The 24,728-nt window shown below is 40.7% G+C and overlaps 1 protein-coding gene across 2 annotated transcripts in view; it reads left to right on the top strand.

The window, feature by feature from the left end:
- The window catches only part of RPRD1B (regulation of nuclear pre-mRNA domain containing 1B), an 80,202-nt gene extending 57,471 nt beyond the window's left edge, over positions 1 to 22,731 (top strand). Inside the window, exon 7 of one of the 2 annotated variants that reach the window (XM_036825079.1) lies at positions 22,454 to 22,731. In XM_036825079.1, the coding sequence (XP_036680974.1) occupies positions 22,454 to 22,645 (192 nt within the window). In that variant the 3' untranslated portion in view covers positions 22,646 to 22,731. Of the gene's footprint in view, positions 1 to 20,667; positions 20,883 to 22,453 lie in introns of those variants that run through there. The other variant, XM_036825081.1, reaches the window with a different exon arrangement.
- The last annotated feature ends 1,997 nt before the right edge of the window (positions 22,732 to 24,728 follow it).

Genomic DNA, 24,728 nt, shown 5'->3' with positions numbered 1-24,728 from the left:
TGTGTCCCCAGGTTTCATGGCCTAGTTAATGTCTTCACTCCTGCCTATAAATAGTAAGTCCATAATTCCTCTGGTTTAATTAGCACTTCAGGCTACAAAATGTGACTCTGAGGTCCTCAGAGCTGAGGATGGAACTAACTACCCAAGAGTTCATGAATCTGTCAAAATGCTTAACCTCTGTGATTAGAGCCATTAACAGTGTGACCTTCCTAGGCAAGGTCCTTTCCTCTCTGGGCCTCAGTTTTCTTATCTTTGAAGTGTGTTGGACTAAATTGTTTCTGGACACCCGCCAGCCCTAAAGCATATGATTGTTGTCTTGCAGGAGAAGAATGCAGGACTGAAGTCTGAGAATGCTGGATGGCATTTGCTGGGTTCTCAATAGTATTTGATAGATAGAGTAATAATATCATCATTGTGCTGTATACGCTTATTTTTTAAAAAGTTTACATGAAATCCTGGAGACTGTGAGGACAGAACACGAGACAGTGCCAAGACTAGGAAGATGAGAGTAAACACAGTAGCTCACTGTCTGGGGACAAACAGTCTGTGTTTGGTTTATTTGAGATCTTTAAGAAAAAGCCACCCTCCAACCTGGTTTGCTGTCTTGCTTTCTCTTAAGATCATTCATCTAGCTAAACTCATTTCTCATTGCCACCTCTGTGGGATTTTCCATTTAAAAATCATTTTTCCACTCGGAGGCACAGATTCAATTAAGAATCCTTTATTCTCCTGTACAGTATATTAGGATTCGCACAGCTTTATCTAGTGTTGAAAGCCCAGTTTGTTCAGTTTTTTAAGACTCTTGAGACAGTTATTTTACATTAAGAATTCACTTCTACCCCTGGTTTGATAAATCTTAAAATTAGCAGTATGCATTAGAATTTACCTAATACTTTTTACAAATAAGAGGCAGCTGTAGCAAATGATAACCCCCATCTTCTGATCTCCTCTCACTGTGATGACCTTGGGCAAGTCCCTCAGCCTTTCAGGACCTCAGCTGCTGCTTAAAGGAAATGAGTGAGGTTGACTAACCTATGAAGTCCTTTCCAGATCTAAAGTTCTGTGACTAGGCTTTCAGAATATTTCTTCCTATTGAGAATCTTATTAATAATACCTCACTCTGTAGATTTTTAAATGCCAGTTATCTGTATGAACTCATGAAATCGATAAGGTAGTTATAAGCATACCTATTAATAACTTTAAATGAGATGTTTGTAAAAAGGACCTAGTACCATGTCTGGGACAAAGTAGGGGCTCAATAGTAGCTGTTACTATATTCAAATGATTGTAGTTATTTAAATGCACATGTAACAAGAGGTTAAAATAGATGTTTTTTGCAAGGCAGCAATAGATACCACATAAGTATACCATATGCTGTATTTATAATGGAGATGGTCGAAAACCTGTAGCCATCTTAAACTCCCTCACCCACATCAAGGATATAAAAGAAGAGCTAAGAGTTGAAGAAGGAGAATTTTTGGTGGGGATTTCTTTGAAGAGAGCCATTTGTGTGTTTGGAGTCTCAGCAAGAGTAATGGGTGCCAGTTGCCCCTCACCTCAAGGCTAGGGAAAAGGGCCTCACTGGAGCTTAATGTGCATCCCCTGTAGGGCGACAATCTGATAAACTATACAGACCCCGGCCTGGAAAAATCTAAAGGATGAGATACCAGTGGCTGGCTGGGTGCTTTGATGATGGAGCAAAGGAGAGGTGGCAGAGGTGGGCGCAGCCTCCACTCCCAGAGCTTGTTGGGCCGGGGATGTGTCTCTGCGTCCTGAGGACCAGATGTGGGCTGTGTGCAAGAGAACTGGCACGGGGTCAGCTCAGAGCCTGAGCAAGAGGCGAGGGTTTCCTCCAGGAGATGAACTTCCAATTCGCGGTGCTGATGAAGGATCAAAAAGCAGAGTCATGGGGGAAGTCGTCACCCCTGAGGGCTCCCTGGGGCATGAAGATGGCATGACAGGGAGAGAAGAGAGGACGGATGAGCCACCCTGAGGAGCGTTGGAGGAGGCCACATGAGAAAGACAGTTAAACTCTTGCCAAGTCAGTGCCCAGTCACCACAAAGCCTCAACTAAGGATGTTTTCTTGCTTTGCCTTCATTTCCTTACTCCCACGGCCCTACCCCTGGAGGGTCAGAAACCTTAATACACAAAGAAGGCCTCACTTCCCTGATGCTGGCTTCTGGCCTGCAGCAGGCCCAGAGAAGGCCTCAACTTCAAATGATAAGCCATTTTGATTTTTATGGAATTGGACGTTTAAATTTCTGAACTGAGACTGTTTTGCATCTTAAGTGTGACGACAGGATGATATGATGATGATGTAAGATTGACTAGAGAAGTTGTAGAGGCCTGATTTTCTTCTAGAACTAACGGATACGCTAGTCCCACAAGTTGGATTTCAGGAGACGGTAGGAGACAAAAAGTTGCTTTGTGATTGTAATTCCACAAGCCTACTTGTTTATCGCAATGGTTACACATATTTATTTTATGACCTTTAATTCTTTTAATTTTTAAATTTTATTTATTTTATTTTTGGCTGCTTTGGGTCTTCGTTGCTGCGTGTGGGCTTTCTCTAGTTGCGGCGAGCGGGCGCTACTCTTCGTTGCGGTGCTCAGACTTCTTATTGCGATGGCTTCTCTTTTTGTGGAGCACGGGCTCTAGGCGCGCAGGCTTCCGTAGTTGTGGCACACAGGTTCAGTAGTTGTGGCTCGCGGGCTCTAGAGCACAGGCTCAGTAGTTGTGGTGCACAGGCCTAGTTGCTCTGCGGCATGTGGGATCTTCCCAGACTAGGGCTCGAACCCATGTCCCCTGCATTGGCTGGCAGATTCCTAACCACTGCGCCACCAGGAAAGCCCAACCTTTAATTCTTGATTCATTGTTTTATTTTTGTTAACTTAAAAAGTTCCATTTCCACATCTTCAATTTGTTTCTTAATTAGTAAGTTCAAGAATTATCCTTCTCTGTGTATTTGAACACTTTTTTAAATTGTAGTAAAATGCGCAATATAAATTAACCATTTTAGCCATTTTAAAAGTGTACGATTCATTGGTATTTAATACATTCATGATGTTGTGCAACCATCACAACCTAGTTTTAGAATATCTTCATCCCCTCAAAAGGAAACCCCATAGTCATTAAGCAGTCACTCCTACTCCCAACCCCCTGGCAACCACTAATTTGCTTTTTGTCTTTATGAAATTGCCTATTCTCGATATTTAATATAAATGGAATTTTACAACATGTGATCTTTGCGTCTGGCTTTGTCCATTCACCATAGTGTTTTCAACATTCATTCATGTTATAGCATTTATCAGAATTTTATTTTTTTAATGGTTTAACAATATTCCATTGTATGGCTATCCATCAATATTTATCAGTCAGTTTATGGACATTTGAGGTTTTTTTATCTTCTATTGTCAATAGTGTTGCTATGAATATTCTTCTACAAATTTTTGTTTGAACACCTGTTTTCAATTCTTTTAGATACATACCTTGGAGTGGAAATCCTGGGTCATATGATAACTCTGTGTTTAACTAATTGAGGAACCACCAAATGATTTTCCACAATGGCTGCACCATTTACATTTCCATCAGCAATGGATGAGGGTTCCAATTTCTCCACATCCTTGCTGTGTTAGGGTTTTCCAGAGAAATAGAATCAATAGGATATTGATATATGTAGGTAGGTAGGTAGCTAGCTAGCTAGCTAGCTAGATAGATAGGGATTTATTTTAAGGAATTTGCTCACAGTTGTGGAGGCTTAGTAAGTCCAAAATCTGCAGGGTAGGCCAGCACCTGGAGACCCAAGAAAGAGGTGCAGTTTGAGTCCAAAGACAGTCTGCTGGCATAATTCCTTCTTGCTCAAGGGGAGATGTCAGTCTTTGTTTTATTAAGACCTTTGGTGAGTTACCCACATTGTGGAAGGTAATCTGATTTTCTCAAAAGTCCATCCATTTAAATGTTAATCTCATCCTAAAAACACCACAGAAGCATCCAAAATAATGTTCAACCAAATATATGGGCACCGTGGCCCAGCCACATAAAATTAACCATCACATTTGCCAACACTTGTTATTTTCCATTTCTAAAATTATAGCTGTGTTGGTGTCCTAGGGCTCCATAAGAAAGTACCACAAACTGGGTAGCTTAAAACAGAAAATTCATTGTCTCACAGTTCTGGAGGCTAGAAATCCAAAATCAAGGTGTTCACAGGGCCATGCTCCCTCCAAGTCACTACGGGAGGATCCTTCCTTGCCTGCTCCAGTTTCTGGTAGCCCCAGGCATTCCTTGGCTTGTGGTAGCATGACTCTAATCTCTGACTCCCATCTTCACATGACCATCTTCCCTCTGTGCCTTTGTCCGAATTTCCCCCTTTTATAAGTAAACCAGTCATATTAGATTGAGGCCCACCTTAATCACCTCATCTTAACTTGATTACATCTATGAAGTCCTTATTTCCCAATAAGGTCAAAGTCTCAGATACCAGGGGTTAGTACTTCAACATATTTTGCAGGGGAGGGGACACAATTCAACCCATAACAATAGCTATCCTAGTGGGTATGAAGTACTCTCTCATTGTGGATTTGATTTGCATTTTCCTAATGACTAATGACATTGTGCTTCTTTTCATGTGCTTAATATTCTTTGTATATCTTTGGAGAAATGTCTATTCAGGTCCTTTGCCCATTTTTGAATTGGGTTGTCTCTGTTGTTGAGTTGTAAGAGTTCTTTATATATTTTGGATACTAGACTGTTATCAGATACATTGTTTGCAGATATTTTCTCCTATGCTGTAGGTGTCTTTTCACTCTCTTGATAGTGTCGTTTGATGTATATAAGTTTTAAATTTTGATGAAGTCTATGATCTATTTTTTCTTGTGCTGTTTGTGCTTTTGGTGTTATATTTAAGTAAACACTGCAGATCCAAGGTCATGAAAGTTTACTCCTATGTTTTCTTCTAGGATTTTACACTTTTAGCTCTTATATTTAGGTCATTGGTGCATTTTTTAGTTAGTTTTTGTGTACGGTGTGAGGTAAGAGTTCAACTTCATTCTTGCTTATGGATATTCAGTTATCTCACCCTGTACCATTTGTTGACGAGATTATTTTTTCCCCTTGAGTGGTCTTGACACCCTTGTCAAAATTTTGAACACTTTAAAAAGTGAATTTAAAGGTTAAGTAATCGGTTGTGTCTTGATCAATTCGAGTTAACCTTGAAGATCTTTTCCTAGTTCAACTTTTCATAAAATCTTGACAGAGCCTAACTTCCTGGTAGAATTGTGAAACTCAAAAATATTCATGAACTAACTCCCAACACAATTTTCTTAAACTGTCTCTAACAACTTTTAATGAAGTCACCATCTATTAGTTAAATGATATTTTAAAGTGTAAACCAATGGTGAAAACAACTAGGATAGAGATTTTCAGTTCCACCCATGAAGGATTAAGTGCTGTGGGAATTGCCTTCCGCCATAAACAACTAGAAAAGCAGACAAAATATATGAGACAAACGTTTTCAGACATTGGACATCAGGAAGCATTGGGACATCTCAGGGCTGTGACTCCCTGAGAGAAGGAAAACACACAGGAAGAGGTGGATCGCCCATCTTACTCATTTAGGGTTTTTCCAGTCTTCACAGAGGTGGGGAACCAGACGCCCACTGTATCACTGAACTGGGAGACAGGGGTCAGAGTTCAGGAAAGCTGAGGCAGCTAAAATTTACATGGAGAGATAACAGAGAGAAGGTAGCTTCATAGAGGCAGAGCTCAGAAGATCTGCAGAGGGCTCCCTTGACCCTTAGGTAAGTTCTGATCAGGACATGTGTGGGATGAAACTCCATGCCACCAGAGAAAGAAAAAACAGAAAGCAGTAATTCGAAGGGCCAAGTAATTCCCAGGGCTCACATAGATCTGGGAATAGTTGAAGTTTCTGCTAGCCAGAGAAGAGACATTGTAATACGCAGTGTTGGATAGAATCCTGGAAAGGTCATGCCTTTGTGGTGGGGCTAAAGTAGTCATAGAGTAAAGGTTGCTTTTAGCCTGCCATAAAACAAGCTCAGTATTAATCCTCAAACTGATCTGCAAGTAACTGCTTGGCAGAACAAAGTCCAGCACTGTTTAAAGAAATACAACAGCACTCAACAATGTAAAGTTTATTATGTTTGGCACAAAAAAAAATCACCAAAGTAGCAGAAAAATATGATCAGAACCAGGAGAAAAATAATTCAACGGATCCAAAATGACACAGATGATAGAATTAGCTGACAAAGATTTTAAACATATTATTAACATTATAAATACTCAAGGATATATAAAGGAAAACATGAACATAATGAGGAAAGACATAGAATGTATTTTTTAAAAATCCAAATCAAATTTTTGGAGATGATACACAGACTATCTGAAATAAAAATAAACTGAATGGGATTAACAGCAGAAGAAATTAGACCCTGCAGAAGAAAAGATCAGTGAAATTAAAGGCACGGAAATAGATATTATTCAAAATGAAGCACAAAGAGAAAATACTGGAAAAGGAATGAAAAGAGTAGCCTGTGAAACAATACCAACTGTCAAAAGTACATACCAGAAGGAGTGGAAAGAGAGAAAGAGACAGAAAACATATTTGAAGAAATAATGGCCATTCCCCAAATATGATAAAAATGATAAAGGGGGGCTTCCCTGGTGGCGCAGTGGTTGAGAATCTGCCTGCCAATGCAGGGGACACGGGTTCGAGCCCTGGTCTGGGAAGATCCCACATGCCGCGGAGCAACTAGGCCCCTGAGCCACAATTGCTGAGCCTGCGCGTCTGGAGCCTGTGCTCCGCAACAAGAGAGGCCGCGATGGTGAGAGGCCCACGCACCGCGATGAAGAGTGGCCTCCACTTGCCACAGCTGGAGAAAGCCCTCGCACAGAAACGAAGACCCAACACAGCCATAAAATAAATAAATAAATAAATTTAAAAAAAAATGATAAAGGGGCATAGGTCCAAGAAACTCAGTAGTCCTCAAGAAGAACAAACGTGAAAAAGACTTACATCCTAAGACACATCATAGTGAAATTGCTAAACCACTGATAATGAGTAAGAAGAAACATACACCAAGGAACAAAGATCAGAGTAGCAGCAGACTTCTCATCATAAACTATGCAAACCAGAAAGGAATGGCATGACACCTTTAAAGTGTTGAAAGGGGGGAAAAATGTAGAATTCTGTATTTAGCAAAAATGTCCTTAAAAAATGGGTGGGGGTGTGGCCAAGATGGCAGAGTAGGAAGACCCTGAACTCACCTCCTCCCACAGGCATGCCAAAATTATAACTGTTTAGAGAGCAACTATCTATGAGAACAACTTGAAGGCTAGCAGAAAAGATTTTCCACAACTAACGACATAAAGAACTACAACAAGATGGGTAGGAGGGGTGAAGATACAGTAAAGCCAGGACCCACACACCCAGGTAGGTGACCCACAGTTGAGAGCATGATCACAATTGCAGAGGTTCTTCCCAAGGAGCGAGAGATCTGAGCCCACATCAGGCTACCCAGCCTAGGGGTCCTGCACCGAGAAGATAAGCCCTAGAACATTGACTTTGAAGGCCAGCAGGCTTGCATACAGGAGAGCTGGAGAGCTTTGGGAAATAGTTCGCTCTTAAATGGTGCTCACAAAATCTGACATGTTCCAGGTCCCAGTGCAGAGGCAGTAATTTGAAAGGAGCCTGGATCAGACCCTCATGTTGACTTTAGAGAGCCTCCTGGAAAGGCAGGAGGCAATTGGGATTCACCTTGGGGACACAGACACTGGAGGCAGCCATCTGGGGAAGCTTGTTCTACCACGAGGACACTGGTGGTGGCAAGCATCACTTTGCAATCTTCTCTCTAACCCATTAGTGCCAGGGTTTTACCCACCCACCAGCAGGCCAGCACCAGTCCCAGGACCCCCCAAACCAAGCAGTCAGCTGCCCCAGAACCCAACCCTGCCCACCAGTGGACCAGCAGCCACTGCACAAGGCAAGGCCTGGCAGCCAACCAGACCAGGGCCCAGCACCCACCTACTAGCACACCCATAGTAGTAGGCCCTGTTACAACAAAAGGGCCCATGCTGCCCACATAGGGGACACCCCTAGAGCATACAGCTCTTGTGACCAGAAGGGAGTGTGATGCTGGGCCCCATAGGACATCTCCTACATAAGGCCGCTTCTTCAAGATAAGGAAACATAACCAACCTATCTAATATACAGAAATAAACACAGGCAAAATGAGAAGACATAGGAATATGTTCCAGACGAAGGAACAAGACAAAACTCCAGAAGATCTAAGTGAAGTGGAGATAATCAGTCTAGGCCCTAAAGAGTTCAAAGTAATGATCATAACGACACTCAACAAACTCAGGAGAAGAATGAATGAACATGTGAGAAGATTAATGAAGAGTGCGAAAATATAAAGAACTAAATAGGGCTGAAGAATACAATAACTGAAATTTAAAAATACACTAGAAGGAAGCAACAGTAGATTAGATGATACAGAGGAACAGCAGCGAACTGGAGGACACAGTGAAATTACCCAAGCTGAACAGAACAAAGAAAAAAATAATTTAAAACAATGAAGATAGTTTAAGAGACCTCTGGGTCAAAGTCAAGCATATTAACATTTCCGTTACAGGGGACCCAGAAAGAGAAGGGGGGTTGCTATTTGAAGAGATAATAGCTGAAAAATTTTTTAACCTAGGAAAGGTAACAGACATCTAGGTCCAGGAAGCACAGAAAGTCCCAACTAGATGAACCCAAAAAGGTCCACACCAAGACACATTATAATTAAACTGGCAAAAAAAAAAGAGAGAATCTTAAAAGCAGCAAGAGAAAAGCAACCAGTTACATAGAAGGGAACTCCCATTAGACTATCAGCTGACTTTTCAGCAGAAACTTTGCAGGTCAAAAGGGAATAGCATGATATATTTAAAGTGATGAAAGGAAAAAACCTACAACCAAGAATACTCTACCCAGCAAGACTATTATTTAGATTTGAAAGAGAGATCAGGAGTTTCACAGGGACTTCCCTGGTGGTCCAGTGGTAAAGAATATGCCTTCCAATGCAGGGGACGTGGGTTTGATCCTTGGTCGGGGAACTAAGATCCCACATGTCACAGGGCAACTAAGCCCTCACACCACAACTGTTGAGCTCGCGCACCTCAATGAGAGAGCCCACGTGCTGCAAACTACAGAGCCCACACATTCTGGAGCCCATGCGCTACAACTACAGAGCCCATGTGCCCTGGAGCCTGCATGCCACAACTAGAGAGAGAAAACCACACACCACAACTAGAGAGAAGCCCGCGCGCCACAATTAGAGAGAAGCCTGAGCGCCGCAACGAAGAGACTGCATGCCAAAATGAAAGATCCCGCATGCCTCAACAAAGATCCTGCGTGCAGCAACTAAGACCTGACACAGCCAAAAAAATAAAGAAAATAAATAAATATTTTTAAAAAGTTTCACAGTTAAGGAAAAGCTAAAATAGTTCAGCACTAGCTTTACAAGAAATGTTAAAGGGACTTCTCTAAGCAGAAAATATTACAACTAGATATATGAAAATTATAAAAGGAAAAATCTTATTGGAAAAGGCAAACATATAGTAAAGGTAGTAGATCAATCACTTATAAAGCTAACAGGAAGATTAAAAGTCAAAAGTAGTAAAATCATCTATATCCACAATAAGTAAGGGATAAACAAAACATAAAGATGTAAAATATGATGTCAAAAACATTAAATATGGATAGGAGGAATAAAAATGCTTGGTTGTTAGAATGTGTTGAACTTAAGAGATCATCAGCTTAAAATAATCATATTTACATAGTTATCTATGAATCTCATGGTAACCACAAACCAAAAATCTATAATATACACACCAAAAAAAGAGAAAGGAATTCAAACACAACACTAAAGATAGTCATCAAATCACAAGGGAAGACAACAAAAGAAGAAAAAAGGAACAAAAAGGAACTACAAAAACAACCATAAAACAATAAACAAAATGGCAATAAGTACATACCTATCAATAGTTAAATGTAAATGGACTAAATGCTCTATGAAAGACAGTGGCTGAATGGATAAAAAAACATGACCCATGTATATGCTGCCTACAAAGACTCACTTTAAATCTAAAGACACACACAGACTGAAAGTGAGGGGATAGTAAAATGAATTCCATTCAAATGGAAACTAAAAGAAAGCTGGGGTAGCAATGATTAGATAAAATAGACTTCAAAACAAAGACTGTAACAAGAGACAAGGAAGGACATTACATAATGATAAAGGGATCAATCCAACAAAAAGATATAACAATTTAAAATATATATTCACCCAACAGAGGAGCACCTAAATACATATGGCAAATAGTAACTATAAAGGGAGAAATTTATAGTAACACAATAATAGTAGGGGACTTTAACACCCCACTTACATCAATGGACAGATCACCCAGATAGAAAATCAGTAAGAAAACCCTGGCCTTGACCAACACATTAGACCAGATTAACTTAGTAGATACCTTATAGAACATTTTTTTTAAAATTTATTTTTGGCTGTGTTAGGTCTTCGTTTCTGTGCGAGGGCTTTCTCCAGCTGTGGCAAGCAGGGGCCACTCCCCATCGCGGTGCGCGGGCCTCTCACCGCCGTGGTCCCTCCCGTTGAGGAGCACAGGCTCCAGACGTGCAGGCTCAGTAGTTGGTGGCTCACGGGCTCAGTTGCTCCATGGCATGTGGGATCCTCCCAGACCAGGGCTCGAACCCGTGTTCCCTGCATTGGCAGGCAGACTCCCAACCACTGCGCCACCAGGGAAGCCCTCTTATAGAACATTTTATCCAAAAGCAGCAAAGTACACATTCTTTTCAAGTGCACATAGAACATTCTTCAGGATAGATCACATGCTGGACCACAAAACAAGTCTCAATAAATTTAAGAAGATTGAAATCATATCAAGCATCTTTGTTGACCATGATGGTATGAGATGAGAAATAAAATACAAGGAAAAAGAAAACTGCATAAAACACAAACACATGGAGGCTAAACAGTATGCTACTAAACAAGCAATGGATTTTTAAAGAAATCAAAGAGGAAATTTTTCAAAAACCTGAGTGGGAGAAGGTGTGTGTGAACAATTTGGCGAAAAGAGGTTAATACCCAAAATATATAACTCATATCAAAAAAATACCCTATTTTTTTTTAAATGGGCAGAGGGGAAAAAAAGGGCAGAGAACCTGAATAGACCTTTTTTTCCAAAGAAGACACACAAATGGCCAACAGACACATGAAAAGATGCTCAACATCACTAATCATCAGGAGAATGCAAATCAAACCACGATGAGATATTACCTCATACCTGTCAGAATGGCTATCAGCAAAAATACAAGAAATAACAAGCACTGGTGAGGATGTGGAGAAAAAGGGAACCCTCGTGCACTGTTGGTGGGAATGTAAATTGGTACAGCTACTATGGAAAACAGTATGGAGAGTCTTCAAAAAATTAAAAATAGAACTGCCATATGATCCAGCAGTTCCACTTCTGGGTATTTTTCTGAAGAAAACAAAAACACTAATTCTAAAAGAAACATGTGCCCCTATGTTCATTGCAGCATTATTTACAATAGCCAAGCTATGGAAGCAACCTAAGTGCCCATCAACAGATGAATGGAAGAAGATGTGGTGTATATACACAATGGAATATTACTCAGCTATAAAAAAGAATGAAATCTTGCCATTTGTGACAACATGGGTGGACCTAGAGTGTATTATGCTAAGTGAAATAAGTCAGAGAAAGACAAATACCATATGATTTCACTATACGTGGAATCTAAAAAACAAACTGGAGAAACAAAACAGAAACAGACTCATAGATACAGAGGTCAAACTGGTGGTTGCCAGAGGGGATAGTGTGGAATGAAATAGGTGAGGGAGATTAAGAGGTATAAACTTCCAATTATAAAATAAATAAGTCATGGGATGTAATGTTTAGCATAGGGAATATAGCCAATAATATTGGAATAACTTTGTATGGTGACAGATGTTAACTAGACTTCTCGTGATCACTTTGTAATGTATAAAAATATTGAATCACTATATTGTACCCCTGAAACTAATATTGTAAGTCAATTTTACTTTAATTTTTAAAAAGAGAGAAAAAAATGAAGATGAAAGAAAAATGTTTTCAAAGCAACAAAAGCTGAAATAATTCATCACCAGTAGACCTGAACAATAAGAAATGGTAAAGGAAGTTTTTCAGACTGAAGAAGAATGATACCAAGATAGAAATCTGTATCTACATAAAGGAATGGAGATCACTGAAAATAACTCCATGGGGAAGTATATAATTTTTTTCTTATAATTTAAATGTCTTTAAAAGATAATTGAGGGACTTCCCTGGTGGTCCAGTGGTTAAGACTTCGCCTTCCCATGCATGGGTGTGGGTTCAATCCCTGGTCAGGGAGCTAAGATCCCACATGCCTTGCGGCCAAAAAACCAAAACATAAAACAGAAGCAATATTGTAACAATTTCAATAAAGTCTTTAAAAATGGTCCACATCAAAAAGAAAATCTTAAAAAAAAGATAATTGCTTAAACAAAAATAATAATGTACTTAGAGTTTTATAACATACAAGAAAGCAAAATATATGACAACAAAAGCATAAAGTCAGAAGGGGGAGAAATGGGAGTATTATTATAAGGATCTTATAGTATTTGTGACGTGTTATAATGTCACTCGAGAGTAGAATGTGATAAGGTAAAAATATACACTAAAAAGTCTAAAACAACCATGAAAATAACAAACAGCTATAGCTAATAAGTGAACAGAGGAGATGCAATGAAATCATAAAAATCATTCAATTATTCCAAAAGAAGGCAGAAAAAGGAAAAAATGGAGCAAAGAATAGATGAGACATGTAGAAAACAAATAGCAAGATGATATGCTAAAATCTGATCATATCAGTAATCACATTAAATGTCTAAATACCTCAGTTAAAAGGCAGAGATAGTAAGAAATTTAAGGTGCATGGTTTCAGGTGTCGGAGTCACCAAGTAAGACATAGCTCCCATAGGCACTAGATGGAATGATGCTCTACTCACAGAAGAAAGCAAGACCTGCTTTAATAGTGAGCACTGGTTCCCCATGGTCAGCGGGTCCTGTCCTGCAGCTGACACAGGAAGATGGTCTGCATGCGCCCCTCTTGTGCTGCAGGAGGAAGACCCTGTTCCCTCTCCCCAGGAACAGATATAAGCAGTGGGGTTGGCCAGATGCCACTTAAGCAGAACAAAGACATATACATCAAACCTGTTAGCAGGGGAAAGATATTTGCAAACAAGGTGATATGCCCAGCACTAGCTGTGAGGGCTCCTTACCTTCCTGTAAGGAAATGTTTCAGGCCCCAGGAACGCGTTCATGCAACTGTGCAAGAGTCAACAAGCTGTGTATGACCACCTTTCCCAACGTATTTACTATCTGACCCTTTACAAAAGTCTGCCCATCTCTGGATTAATGTAATATGTACTTCAGCCCAACAAGAGACCATGATGACTGCTGAATTATTGGGGTATGAATTAATGAGGTCTCCATGTATTTCCTAACATGTGCACTTTCAAAATATCAGTTGATTAGGTTAATTAGTTTTCATCTCCCTGGACCAGGAACCCACTGGGTAATTGTGGACTGTTAGATATGCATGTGAGCTCGAAGCCAGGTTAGAATGCATTTCACTTCCCTGGGTAGGATCTTTGTGATGTTGCTCCCCTGGAGGATTCCCCTTCAATTAAATCTGATGAGTCCACTCGGCACGCTCTAGGCTAGAGCAAAGAGCCCTGAACTTGGAACCCAGGTGAAGTCCCAACTCCATCACTGCAGAATGGAGTGACTTAAGACAAGTCACTTCACATCTCAGGTTGAGGCTGACTTATCAGGGAGACATAGTATTTCCAGATCTCCCTGGAGATCTTCATCCCCGTGCTTAACATGAACAGCTGCACGGAGAGGCAGCACAGGGAGGTTACGGGCACCAGCTCCAGACTCCAGTGATCTGAGTTTGAGTCCCAGTCTCCCCACTTTTTAAATTTTATTTTATTTTATTTTATTTATTTATTTATGGCTGCGTTGGGTCTTCATTGCTGCGCGAGAGCTTTCTCTAGTTGCGGCGAGCGGGGGCCACTCTTCGTTGCGGTGCACGGGCTTCTCATTGCGGTGGCTTCTCTTGTTGTGGAGCACGGGCTTGAGGCGTGCGGGCTCAGTAGCTGTGGCTCGCGGGCTCTAGAGCGCAGGCTCAGTAGTTGTGGCGCGCACCGGCTTAGTTGCTCCTTGGCATGTGGGATCTTCCTGGACCAGGGCTCGAACCCGTGTTCCCTGCATTGGCAGGTGGATTCTTAACCACTGCGCCACCAGGGAAGCCCCCCAGTCTCCCCACTTAACTGGTACTTTGGCTGAGTGACTTTACTTCCCTGTGTCTTGGTTTCATCATCTGTACACCAGGGATGACAATAATAGACTTGTAACTCCGAGGGTTATGGGGATTTAATGAATATTGCTAAAGTAAGCTGAGCTACATGAGTATTTGTTAAATAAATAAAAGCTGTTTACTGATGTGGAACAATCCGTGCAAACTCTGGGCATGTGAGCCTGGGATGTGGTACAGCTGGACTCAGCCGTTCTTCTCTGGAGGTCATTGAGCAAGAACTGTGTCCTCTTAAAGTCACAGCTGTTGTGAAAAGATGCTGAAAAGGGGCACTGGCCAATTGCAGGACAGTAGCTAGGCCTCAAAATCAAGGCCTCCCAGGAAGGATGACTTGGAACAGTTTAGCCTGCAGATGAGAGGGCAAATATGGTGGTGCTCAATGTACATAGATAAAGGCAGGCATAAAAATGGTTCTTATCTTGAGGATAAAAGTGGGGACAGGAGTTGGACGTTTCAGTGGGGACAGCTTCTGACCCATTATCAGGAAGACATTGCCCCACCAAGGCTGGCTGACCCTTCTTGTCCGGGGTGCTGTAGGGAACTTCTCAATTAAGGTAGAGAGTTAGACGAGATGAAATATACAGGGGCTCTCCCATATCGAATAGTCCTGGACTCTAATATTTCTGTTGGCTTTGAGATTTGACTGCTGATACGTGTGGTAGGAACGAAGCCATTGCTTTTAAAGTTCCAAAATTTGAAGCTTGCCAAGAGCTCTCCAAGAGTGTCTGCCCAGATTCCCTGGGCCACCTCCTGATGGAGTGCTCAGCGACCTGACTTTACTCTAAACCTCCCCCACCTCCATGGATTATGAAACACGGGTTGGTGGTGACAGCTCCTGGCAAGGTCATAGAAAGGCAGTTTATCTGAGTGCTGTCATTGCTCAAGAACCTGAAGACAGACCTCCAAACCCTCTTTTGATATCGGCACTGGTTGCCTTCAAAACTTCCAAAGGGCCATCCAGACTTGACCCCTAGTTTGCCCAGAATGCAGTGGCATCTGGATTTCATTTCGATGGCTTGACAGTCTATGAAGTCATTTCCAAGAGGGGCCTTCTTATCTGCCTCAGCCAAAACAAGCAGGTTCAGTCCTGGTTCTGAGGTAATTAAAGTTCATTAGGCTTTGGAAGTACATTACAACGTGACCTGTTATACATGAATTCAGATCGGCCATGGTTCAAATCAAGCTCTCCCTCCCCACCACCATCTACGTGGCCAACCACGGAACAGACTGGAAGCAAACTCCCTGGAGGCAACAAACAGTGCCTATGTGACCCCTTATCTGGGGAATAGTTACAGAGGGGATTCGCAAATCTCAATAGAACAGGGGCTGCAAACTCAAATGCCTTCAGGACCTGGGGAGGCAATAGGAAGGAGGCAATTTGGCCAGCTGTGGACAGGCGAATGTGTGACAACCGCTCTGTAGTTCAGCCAAGTGTCGCACGCCGGAAGGGAAGATCAGTATTACCAGATTGTCTGATTTTTCTAAGAGAATGTGGAATCCTGGATTTGCAGGTAAAAATACTTTAGTTTTTTAATGTTGGCAACTAATTTGAATACCAGTTTGGAATTTTGTTTTTTTGGAATATCAGTTTGTTCTTGGAATGCCATATTGTCATTTCTGCACGTAGAAAGTTACTCTGTGCTGAGGACCTGTGACAGGAATTTGCACAGCTGACCACAGTCTGAAGAAAACCACACCCCTGTTCGAAGAAGAATCTGTTAGCCTCAGATCAGAGCCTGCAAGTACCTTCAAGTTAATCCAGTCCGGCTACTTACAGCCTGCTGTAGAGACAGGAGAACTGGTCAGAGAGTGGAGAGCCCGGGTTCTGGTCCCAGCCCTGTCACTGATTCCCTGTGTGACCTTGGGAAAGTCTCTGTCCTTCTCTGGCCTCGGTTTCCCCTTCTGGAATTGGCCCAGAATATCTCAGGTCCCTGCCAACTCATATGGTCTAGAGCTCCGCTTGAGAGGAACCCCAAATTGAGAATCCTCAAAAACAGGGCTTGTTTTTAATTTGGGGTGAAATGGCTATTTTCAGGACCAGTTGTGCATCTTTGGAACCAGCAGTTCCAGAGCTAAGAAAAGAATTTACTGGAAAGGAGGCTTTGCCAGCAGCTTCTGGAGTTTTTGTGCCAAGATCTTAGGGCTGATGGAGGTGATCTGTTAGCATTCGTCAAGTGCCAATGGTGAAGGCAAGTGGGGCTTATGACAGATGGGAAATGGCAGGTGAGGGGGTCACACAGAGGCCTGGCTTGTTGTCCTGTTCTCACTCACTCTGCATCCCGGGAAGTCCTTCTCTGTCTCTGGGTTTCAGTTTCCTCTGAGGAAATAGGCTGGCTGGTTTCTGAGCCCCCTTTGAGCCCTGGAGTTCTGTGATTCTAACAAATTATGTTTCAGAGTTATAGTTTCGTCATCTTCCCAAGGACTTTAATTTTCTTTTAATTCAACAGGTGTTTCTTAAGCACCCCCTGGTGATAGGCACTATGGATGCAGCTAGCAAAACCAGATACAATCCCTGTCCTCATGGCACTTAGAGTCTTGGGGGGAGACAGACAGCGCCCAATCAGATAAAGGCACAGTGGGCCCGGGAAAGTGCTATGACCAGAGGATGAGTTTTCAACAGGTGACGTGAACCTGGGTTGCAGCATCTTCCAGAGCTCATGGCCCCTGGTTTGCCGTGTTGAGAGTCCAGAGGGAGGTGCCGAGGGGCTACCCCAATCCCCAGAGACCACCAATAATCACAGACAACATGTATGCAGCACCTTCTGGGTGATGAGCCCTTACATTCACCATCTCGTTTAATCCTCACAATAACCCTGCGAAAGTAGGAAGGCCTATTAGCCCCATTTTGCAGGTGAGAAAACCAAGGCTCAAGGTCAGGTAGCTAGAGAGCACAGGACTGACCCAGGTCTGCATGCTTATGTGCTCTACCTCCTGGGCCCCTCTGGTGAGGATTATGGATTTGGTGGCTGAGTGGTATGGGGGAGCTGCTTTGGGGGATAAGGTGGCAAAGCTGAGAAGTCCAGGCCCTCCATCCCTGCTCCAGTGAAAGCAGCTCTGCTGTTCCGTGTTGTGCCTTTGTGTTGTGCCTTTAAGGGACTATGTTAAATTTCACTTGAAAAACAGTTACAAAAACCAAACCAAACCAAACCACATGGCATGGTGTTTCAGAGTGTGTGGCCTGAACTGATAAAGTCCCAGTCCCAAGTCCCCACTTAGTGACCTGGGGAGCTAATAATAGGTCCTACCTCATGGGGACTCATGGGGGATTCCATGAATCAAGCCCGTAAAGCCTTAGCACGGTGCTGGGCACCGAGTAAATACTCAGTGGGGTGCTATTTGCAAGGAAAGATTTGCCTTTATCAAAGGGGTCTGTGGTGTTGGAAAAAAAACATGACTCTAGGCAGCGGGGAGACTTTGAAGGCTTTGAACAGGGTGAACCCACTCAAGTTTGTGCTTGTGGAGAAGCCCCTAGGCCAGCACCTACAGCCCTCGGGGGAGCTGTTCCGTTTGCCGCAGAACTTGAACTTTGTAGATAAGTGTGGTGGGGCAGGGGGCGGGGGCAGGAGGCAGGGCAAGAGAAATGCCGTTGTGGGTTTTCTCTGAAAGGAAAGCCTAGGAGAGGGAGGTGGGAAGCGATAAGATTAGGGATTGTTACAACATGTTCTGGAGCCGTAAATCCTGGTTTATTTTACCCACTTTACCAGAAGGATTAAGTTGATTCTGAGAGGAACCAGAAGAAAGGAGAGAGGCTGCCTCCCAGGGACAAGTGTGGGAAGAGCTGAGGTCCAGCCTGGGGAGAACCAGCCTCTCACTCTGAGCCCAGTTTCTTTCTCCAGCACCCCTGGCCGCAGCCCATCCTGTCCCTGCTTGAACCCTTCCAGTGACGGGAAGCTCACTCACACACAGGGTAACCTGTTCCGACAGGTTTATCTCTGAACGTTCAGAAGACCTTATTGTCCCCCAAGTGCAAATCTTCCCCCCAGTACCTTTTTTCAATAATTCAGTGGGTGATTATATGGAAACATATTTTTAATATGTTTATTTTGAATCCAGTAAAAATGGTAAATTTTCTTGTTAATTTAGATAACATAGTTGTAGATCATTTGGGGTTCCTCTATACATACTAATTATAGCACCTTTGAAAGATGACTTTTATTTCTTTTCCAAATCTTACATCTTTTATTTCTTTTTCTCGCCTCACTGCACTGGATAAGACTGCCAGTAAAATGCTGAATAAAATGGGTGCAGTGGGCATCCTTGACGTCCTGATCTCAAAAGGAAAAGCTTGCAATATTTTACCATTAATTATGGTAGCCACAGACATAATCTTTATCAAATTATGTCAATTCCCTTCTGTTCCTAATGTTGTAGACTATCATTTTTTTGGTTTTAAAATCATGACTAAATATTAATTTTTTATCACATGGTTCTCTGCGTGTAGTTTTTGTCCTTTTATCAGTTTATGTGCTGAATTGTATGAATAGATTTTCTATTGTTAAATCAACCTTGTGTTCCTGGGATTAGCCCACTTTTGTGGTATCCTTTTATATAGTGATTTTTGTGGCTAACACTTTATTAAGGATTTTTCATCTATATTTACGAGTAAAACTGGCCCGTAACTTTCTTTTCTTGCTGTATCCTTTTGCTGTTTTTGGTAGGCAGGTTATGTTAATCTCATAAAATGAATTGGGGATTGTTTACTGTTTTTCTATTCTCTGGAAGACTAAAATTGTTTCTTCTTTGGATGTTGGATAGAACTGGCCAGTGAAACCATCTAGACTTAAAGTTTTCTTAATGAAAGGGATTTTCAGTGTTCTTAATTATTAGAGGATTCTCTAGATTTTCTATTTTGTCTTGAGTCAAAATTGGTATATTACACCTTTCCAGGTTTAAACTTTCAAATGTATTGACTCAAAGTTGTTCAGAATACCCTCTTTTTTCTTTAATGCTGGCAGCCTCTGTAGTGATGTCCCACTTTTTATTCCTAATATTGTTTTTTTTGGTGCCAGTTCTGTTTTTCTCTAGACCAGTTTCCTTCAGGGGTCTATCAATTTTACTACCTTTTCAAAGAACCGTCTTTTGGCTCTGTTTTAATCTTTGCTTTCTTATTTTATTATTTTCTGTTCATGCCTTTATTATTTACTTCTTCCTACTTTTATTGGATTTGTCTTGACATTCCTTTTTTTTTTTTTTTTGGCTGCGTTCCGTCTTCATTGCTGCACGCAGGCTTTTCTCTAGTTGCAGCAAGCGGGGGGCTACTCTTCATTGCAGCTCGTGGGCTTCTCATTATGGTGGCTTTGCCCGTTGTGGAGCACGGGCTGTAGCCGTGGGGGCTTCAGTAGTTGTGGCTCGTGGGCTCTAGAGCGCAGGCTTAGTAGTTGTGGCGCATGGGCTTAGTTGCTCCGTGGCATGTGGGATCTTCCCGGACCAGGGATCGAACCCGTGTCCCCTGCATTGGCAGGCAGATTCCCAACCATTGCACCACCAGGGAAGTCCCATGCCTTGACATTCTTTTTACAACTTCTTGGAGTTGATGTTTATTTTATCAATTTTCAGCTTCTTTTCTTCTCTGACATATGTATCTAAGACTATAAATTTCCCTCTATGTACTGATTTACCTACACTCACAAATTTTTATATGAATTAATTTGCTATCAGTTCATTCAAAATATTTTCTGTCTTCCTTTATCAGTTCTTCTTTAACCCATAGGTTATTTAGAAGTGTATTTAAAATTTTCCTAGCATATGGAAATTTCTAATTATCTCTTATTATTGATTTATACCTTAGTTATAAGAAATAGCTGGTTAGCTAATATGCTCTATATGATTTTGGTTCTTTGAAATTTGGTGAGACTGGCTTTATAGCCCAGGTTATAGTCAAATTTTGTAAATTGTCTTATGTGTCTGAAGATAAGGTGTTGGACACAGAGTTATCTATATATTTCTATTAGGTCAAGTTTTTTCACTGTTTTGTTCAAATCCTCTGAGTAGAGACTATAGATTCTCACTTCTGCCTGGTTTTCCTCTCTTCTGGAGACATAGGCAGACTACACTTCTCAGTATACTTAGAGATGGGAGAGAACATGTGACCAGTTCTAGCTAAAGAGATGTGAATGAAAATGATATGTGTAACTTCTGGGCCAAGGCAATTAAGAGCCAGTGTGCTTCCTCCACACTTTCTCTTCTTTAGAAGCATCTGTGGCAACCACAGAGTGAGATGGCAGAGGCATGTGATGAGAGCAGACTGGATCTCTGGGTCACTCCTTGGAGGAGAACTGTCCTGAGAACTGCCTGACTCCACTGGACTTTGTGTGACTGACAAATAAACCTTTGTTGTACCAAGCCACTGAGACTTCGGATTTTTTTGTTACTGAGGCATAACCTATCCCTATCTGATAAATACATCTTTTATATCCATACTGACTTGTCTCCATATTCTGTCAAATACTGAGAGAGATGTATTGAATTATCATTCTATCAATTTTTGTTTTGTATGTTTTGAAACTATGTCATTAGGTGTATATAAAATTAAAATAGTTATATATTCTTATAAATTAAAGCATTTACCATTATACAGCAGCCTTCTTATCTCTAGTAATACTTTTAATGATAAAGTCTCTTTTATTTTATGTTAATATAGTCACACCACCATTCTTTTGTAAGTTATATTTTATTACATCCTTTTACTCTCAATCTTTATATATCCTTATGTTTCCTGTATGCTGCTTGTAAACCACATATAGTTGGATTTTTCAAATCCAAGCTATACAACGATCTTTATATTTTAACTGGAGCATTTAGTCTTTTGATATTTTATATAATTATTCATGTATATGGGTGTATATCCACTTGCTTATTTTGTGTTTTCTCTTCATCTCACCCTTTCTATGTTATTTTTCTATTCTTTTTGGCTATTCTGAATTGATTATTTTTTAATTCTATTTCCCTTCTCCACCAGCTTGGAGATTATACATTTTTTCTATTTTTTAAATGTTGTCCTTGAAATTACAACATGAATATTTAAATTTATATAATCAGTACCTTTTATCTTTTCCCAGCCACTGCAATGCTACTTTGACATATATGCCATAGTTTTCATGTATTATAATTCTATCAAATACTAAAGAGAGAAAGAAATTCTACCAGACATTAATATTATTGTTTATATATAGTTAATGTTCAAATAGACCTGCAGATGTATTTATCAGTTTCTTTGCTCTTCATTTCTACTTTTATCTCAAGCCTTCCATCAGGGTTAATATTCCTTTTACACAAAGTATATCCTTTAGAATTTTCTTTAATGAGGTTCTATGAGTAGAAAGTTCTGATTTTGTTTGTCTGAAAATGTCTTTATTTAAACTTTGTTCTTGAAGTACATTTTGGTGGGTATAGAATTTTATTTGGGTAGCTATTTTCTTTTGGCCCATCAAAGATAACATTTCACCATTACCTGGCTTCCACTGTTGCTATTTAGAAGTCAGCATAACCTGTCACTCTTTTGAAGGTAATTTATTTTATTCTCTAGATGCTCCTTAGATTTTTCTCTTTGTCTTTGATGTTCTTCAGCTTTACTATTATGTATTTAGACATGGATTTATTCTTATTATTTAGCTTGGGGTTTGTTGGGATTCTTGAATTTGTGGATTATTAGCTCTCATCAGTTTTGGAAAGTTCTCAGTCATTATCTCTTCAGTTATTGTGTCTGCCTCTTTTTCTCTCTTACATCCTTCTGAAACTCTTAATAAACGTATTTTGGACTTTCTCACCCTGTCTTCAATGCCTTCCCAATTCTCTTTCATGTTTTACATCTATCTATTTCTCTGTGCTATATTCTGGATCATTTATCTTCTGCTTCACTAATTCTCTCTTCAGTTCTGTCTAATCTTCTGTCAAGCTCAATCATTGAGTATTAAGTTTCAGTTATTAATAGTTTTCATTTCTAGAAGTTCTGTTTGGTTCTCTTTTAATTCTTCTAGGCACCATTTATGGTTTCCTGTACCATGCAGATATTTGAAAGATCGTGCTCCTTCCTTCTTGCTGTTCCCTATCTGGATTGCAAATCCTCACTTATCCCTACCCATCCTCCACACCTGGAGGTAAGTCTCACCTCCTTTCAAAAACTTGGGCCGACAGTTATGATGGAAATTAAAGCCACATTCATCATTTAATCATTTTGTGTTTACTCAACAAAAAAACCTACTAAGTGCTAGGCAATTTCTATGTGGGATACAATGATGCATCAGGCCTGGAACCTGCCATTGCGAAGCTGTGTCCTGGGAGGAAGCTGATATGAGAAAAAGGAAATGTAGAATGAAATCCACATACCTTCCTTGAATGCCTTTTGTGTGCCAGTCACTTGGCGGGTTCTGAGTACACAGAAGGGAACAAGATACAATCTCCTCCCTCCAAAAGGTTACAGTGTAGTAGCAGAGATGAAATGAGGTCTTAAATAATCATGTGAAATGTAATAAGTGCCAGACACATGATGGATGCCTTGTAAATTATCTCTGAGTGAATGATGTGAGTTAATGTGGCAATTCAGAGGAGAGAGAAATTACTTCTGATGGGAATGGATCAAGGAAATCTTTGTAATGACATTTGAGTTGGGCCTTAGCAATCAGCTATTTTGGGGGCATTCAGATAGCAAGGAGAAGGTAGGGGCAATCCAGGTATTGCATGAAAAAAGGCATGGAGTATCTTTTTATTTTTAAACAGCTTTATTGAGATATAATTTACATACCATAAAGTTCATCTGTTTAAAGTGTACAAGTCAGTAGTTTTAAGTATATTTGAGTTGTGCAACCAACATCATAATATAATTTTATAACAATTTTCATCATCCCCAGAAGAAAATACTCATTAGCAGTCACTCCCTATCCTCTTGACCCCACCCCTCCCCATCCCCTGACTCTAGGCAACCACTCATCTATTTTCTGTCTATTTGTCTATTCTGGACGTGTCATATAGAATGGAATCATAGAATATACGGTCTTTTCATTTAAGATAGTGTTTTCAGGTTTCACATGTTGTAGCATGTGTCAGTACTCTATTCCTTTTTACTGCTGGATAATATTCCATTGTATGAATATACCACATTTTATTTACCCACTCATGAGTTGGTGGACATTTAGGTTGTTTCTACTTTGCGAGGGGGGGGGGGTTGTTTCTACTTTTAAGCTACTATGAATAATGCTGCTATGAGTATTCATGTTCAACTTTTTGGGTGGACATATGGTTTTTTTCTCTAATTCTACTAGGAATGGAATTGATGAATCAAATGGTAACTCTATGTTTAACCTTTTGAGGAACCATCAAACAGCTTTCCAAAGCAGCTGCACTATTTTATGTTTCCAGCAGCAGTGTATGAGTGTTCCAACTTCTCCACATCCTCGCCTACACTTATTATCTGTTTACTGATTATAGCCAGCGGGTTGCTCTGAAGTGGCATCTCTTTGTGGTTTTAACCTTCATTTCTTAATGTCTAATAATGTTGAACATCTTTTCATTTGTTTATTAGCATCTGTATATCTTTTTTGGAGAAATGTCTCTTCAAGTCCTTTGCCTATTTTAAAATGTGATTATTTGACTTTTTATTAATGAGTTGTAAGAGTTCTTTATATATTCTGGGTACTAGACTCTTATCAGATAGATGATTTCAAATATATTCCCCATCCTGTGTTTTGCCTTTTCACTTCTGGATGGTATCCTTTGAAACACAAAAGTTTTAAATGTTTATAAAGTTCAATTTATCAATCTTCTCTTTTATCACTTGTGCTTTTGGTAGTGTGTCAATTGTTCTATTTTTTAACCTGGATGCTGGTTTCATGGCTGGGTTCAGTTTATGATTTGTGGACTTTTCTGCACATGTACTTAAGGCTTCAATAAACAGTTTTGTTAAGGGGTGATAATAATTGCAGCTTCTTCCCCTGGGTCGTCGTGGGGACCGAATGGGCAAATGCCTGCACAGTGCTCGGCACAGCATCTGGCTCCCCTCAGTGCTAATACACGGTAACTGTTACTGTTCTTGTATTGTTAAAATCTAGCTCTGCCCCTGATTGAGTGGGTGATCTTGGCCCCAAGTCACTTCACCTCATCAGACCTCACTTTCCTCATCTGTAAAATGGGTTAGTACTACCCACTTCACCAGGGCCACCAGGTGCCTCAATGATACAAGATACAACATCATCGAGCTTTAAATCTGCCCCAAGGACGCTCTCACGAAGGTTTGAGTCAATAAAACAAGGAAGAGGG

Source organism: Balaenoptera musculus, chromosome 15 (genome assembly GCF_009873245.2).
Source record: "Balaenoptera musculus isolate JJ_BM4_2016_0621 chromosome 15, mBalMus1.pri.v3, whole genome shotgun sequence".
In the NCBI taxonomy this organism is placed as follows: domain Eukaryota; kingdom Metazoa; phylum Chordata; class Mammalia; order Artiodactyla; family Balaenopteridae; genus Balaenoptera; species Balaenoptera musculus.
This window is presented reverse-complemented; position numbering and strand designations above follow the sequence as displayed.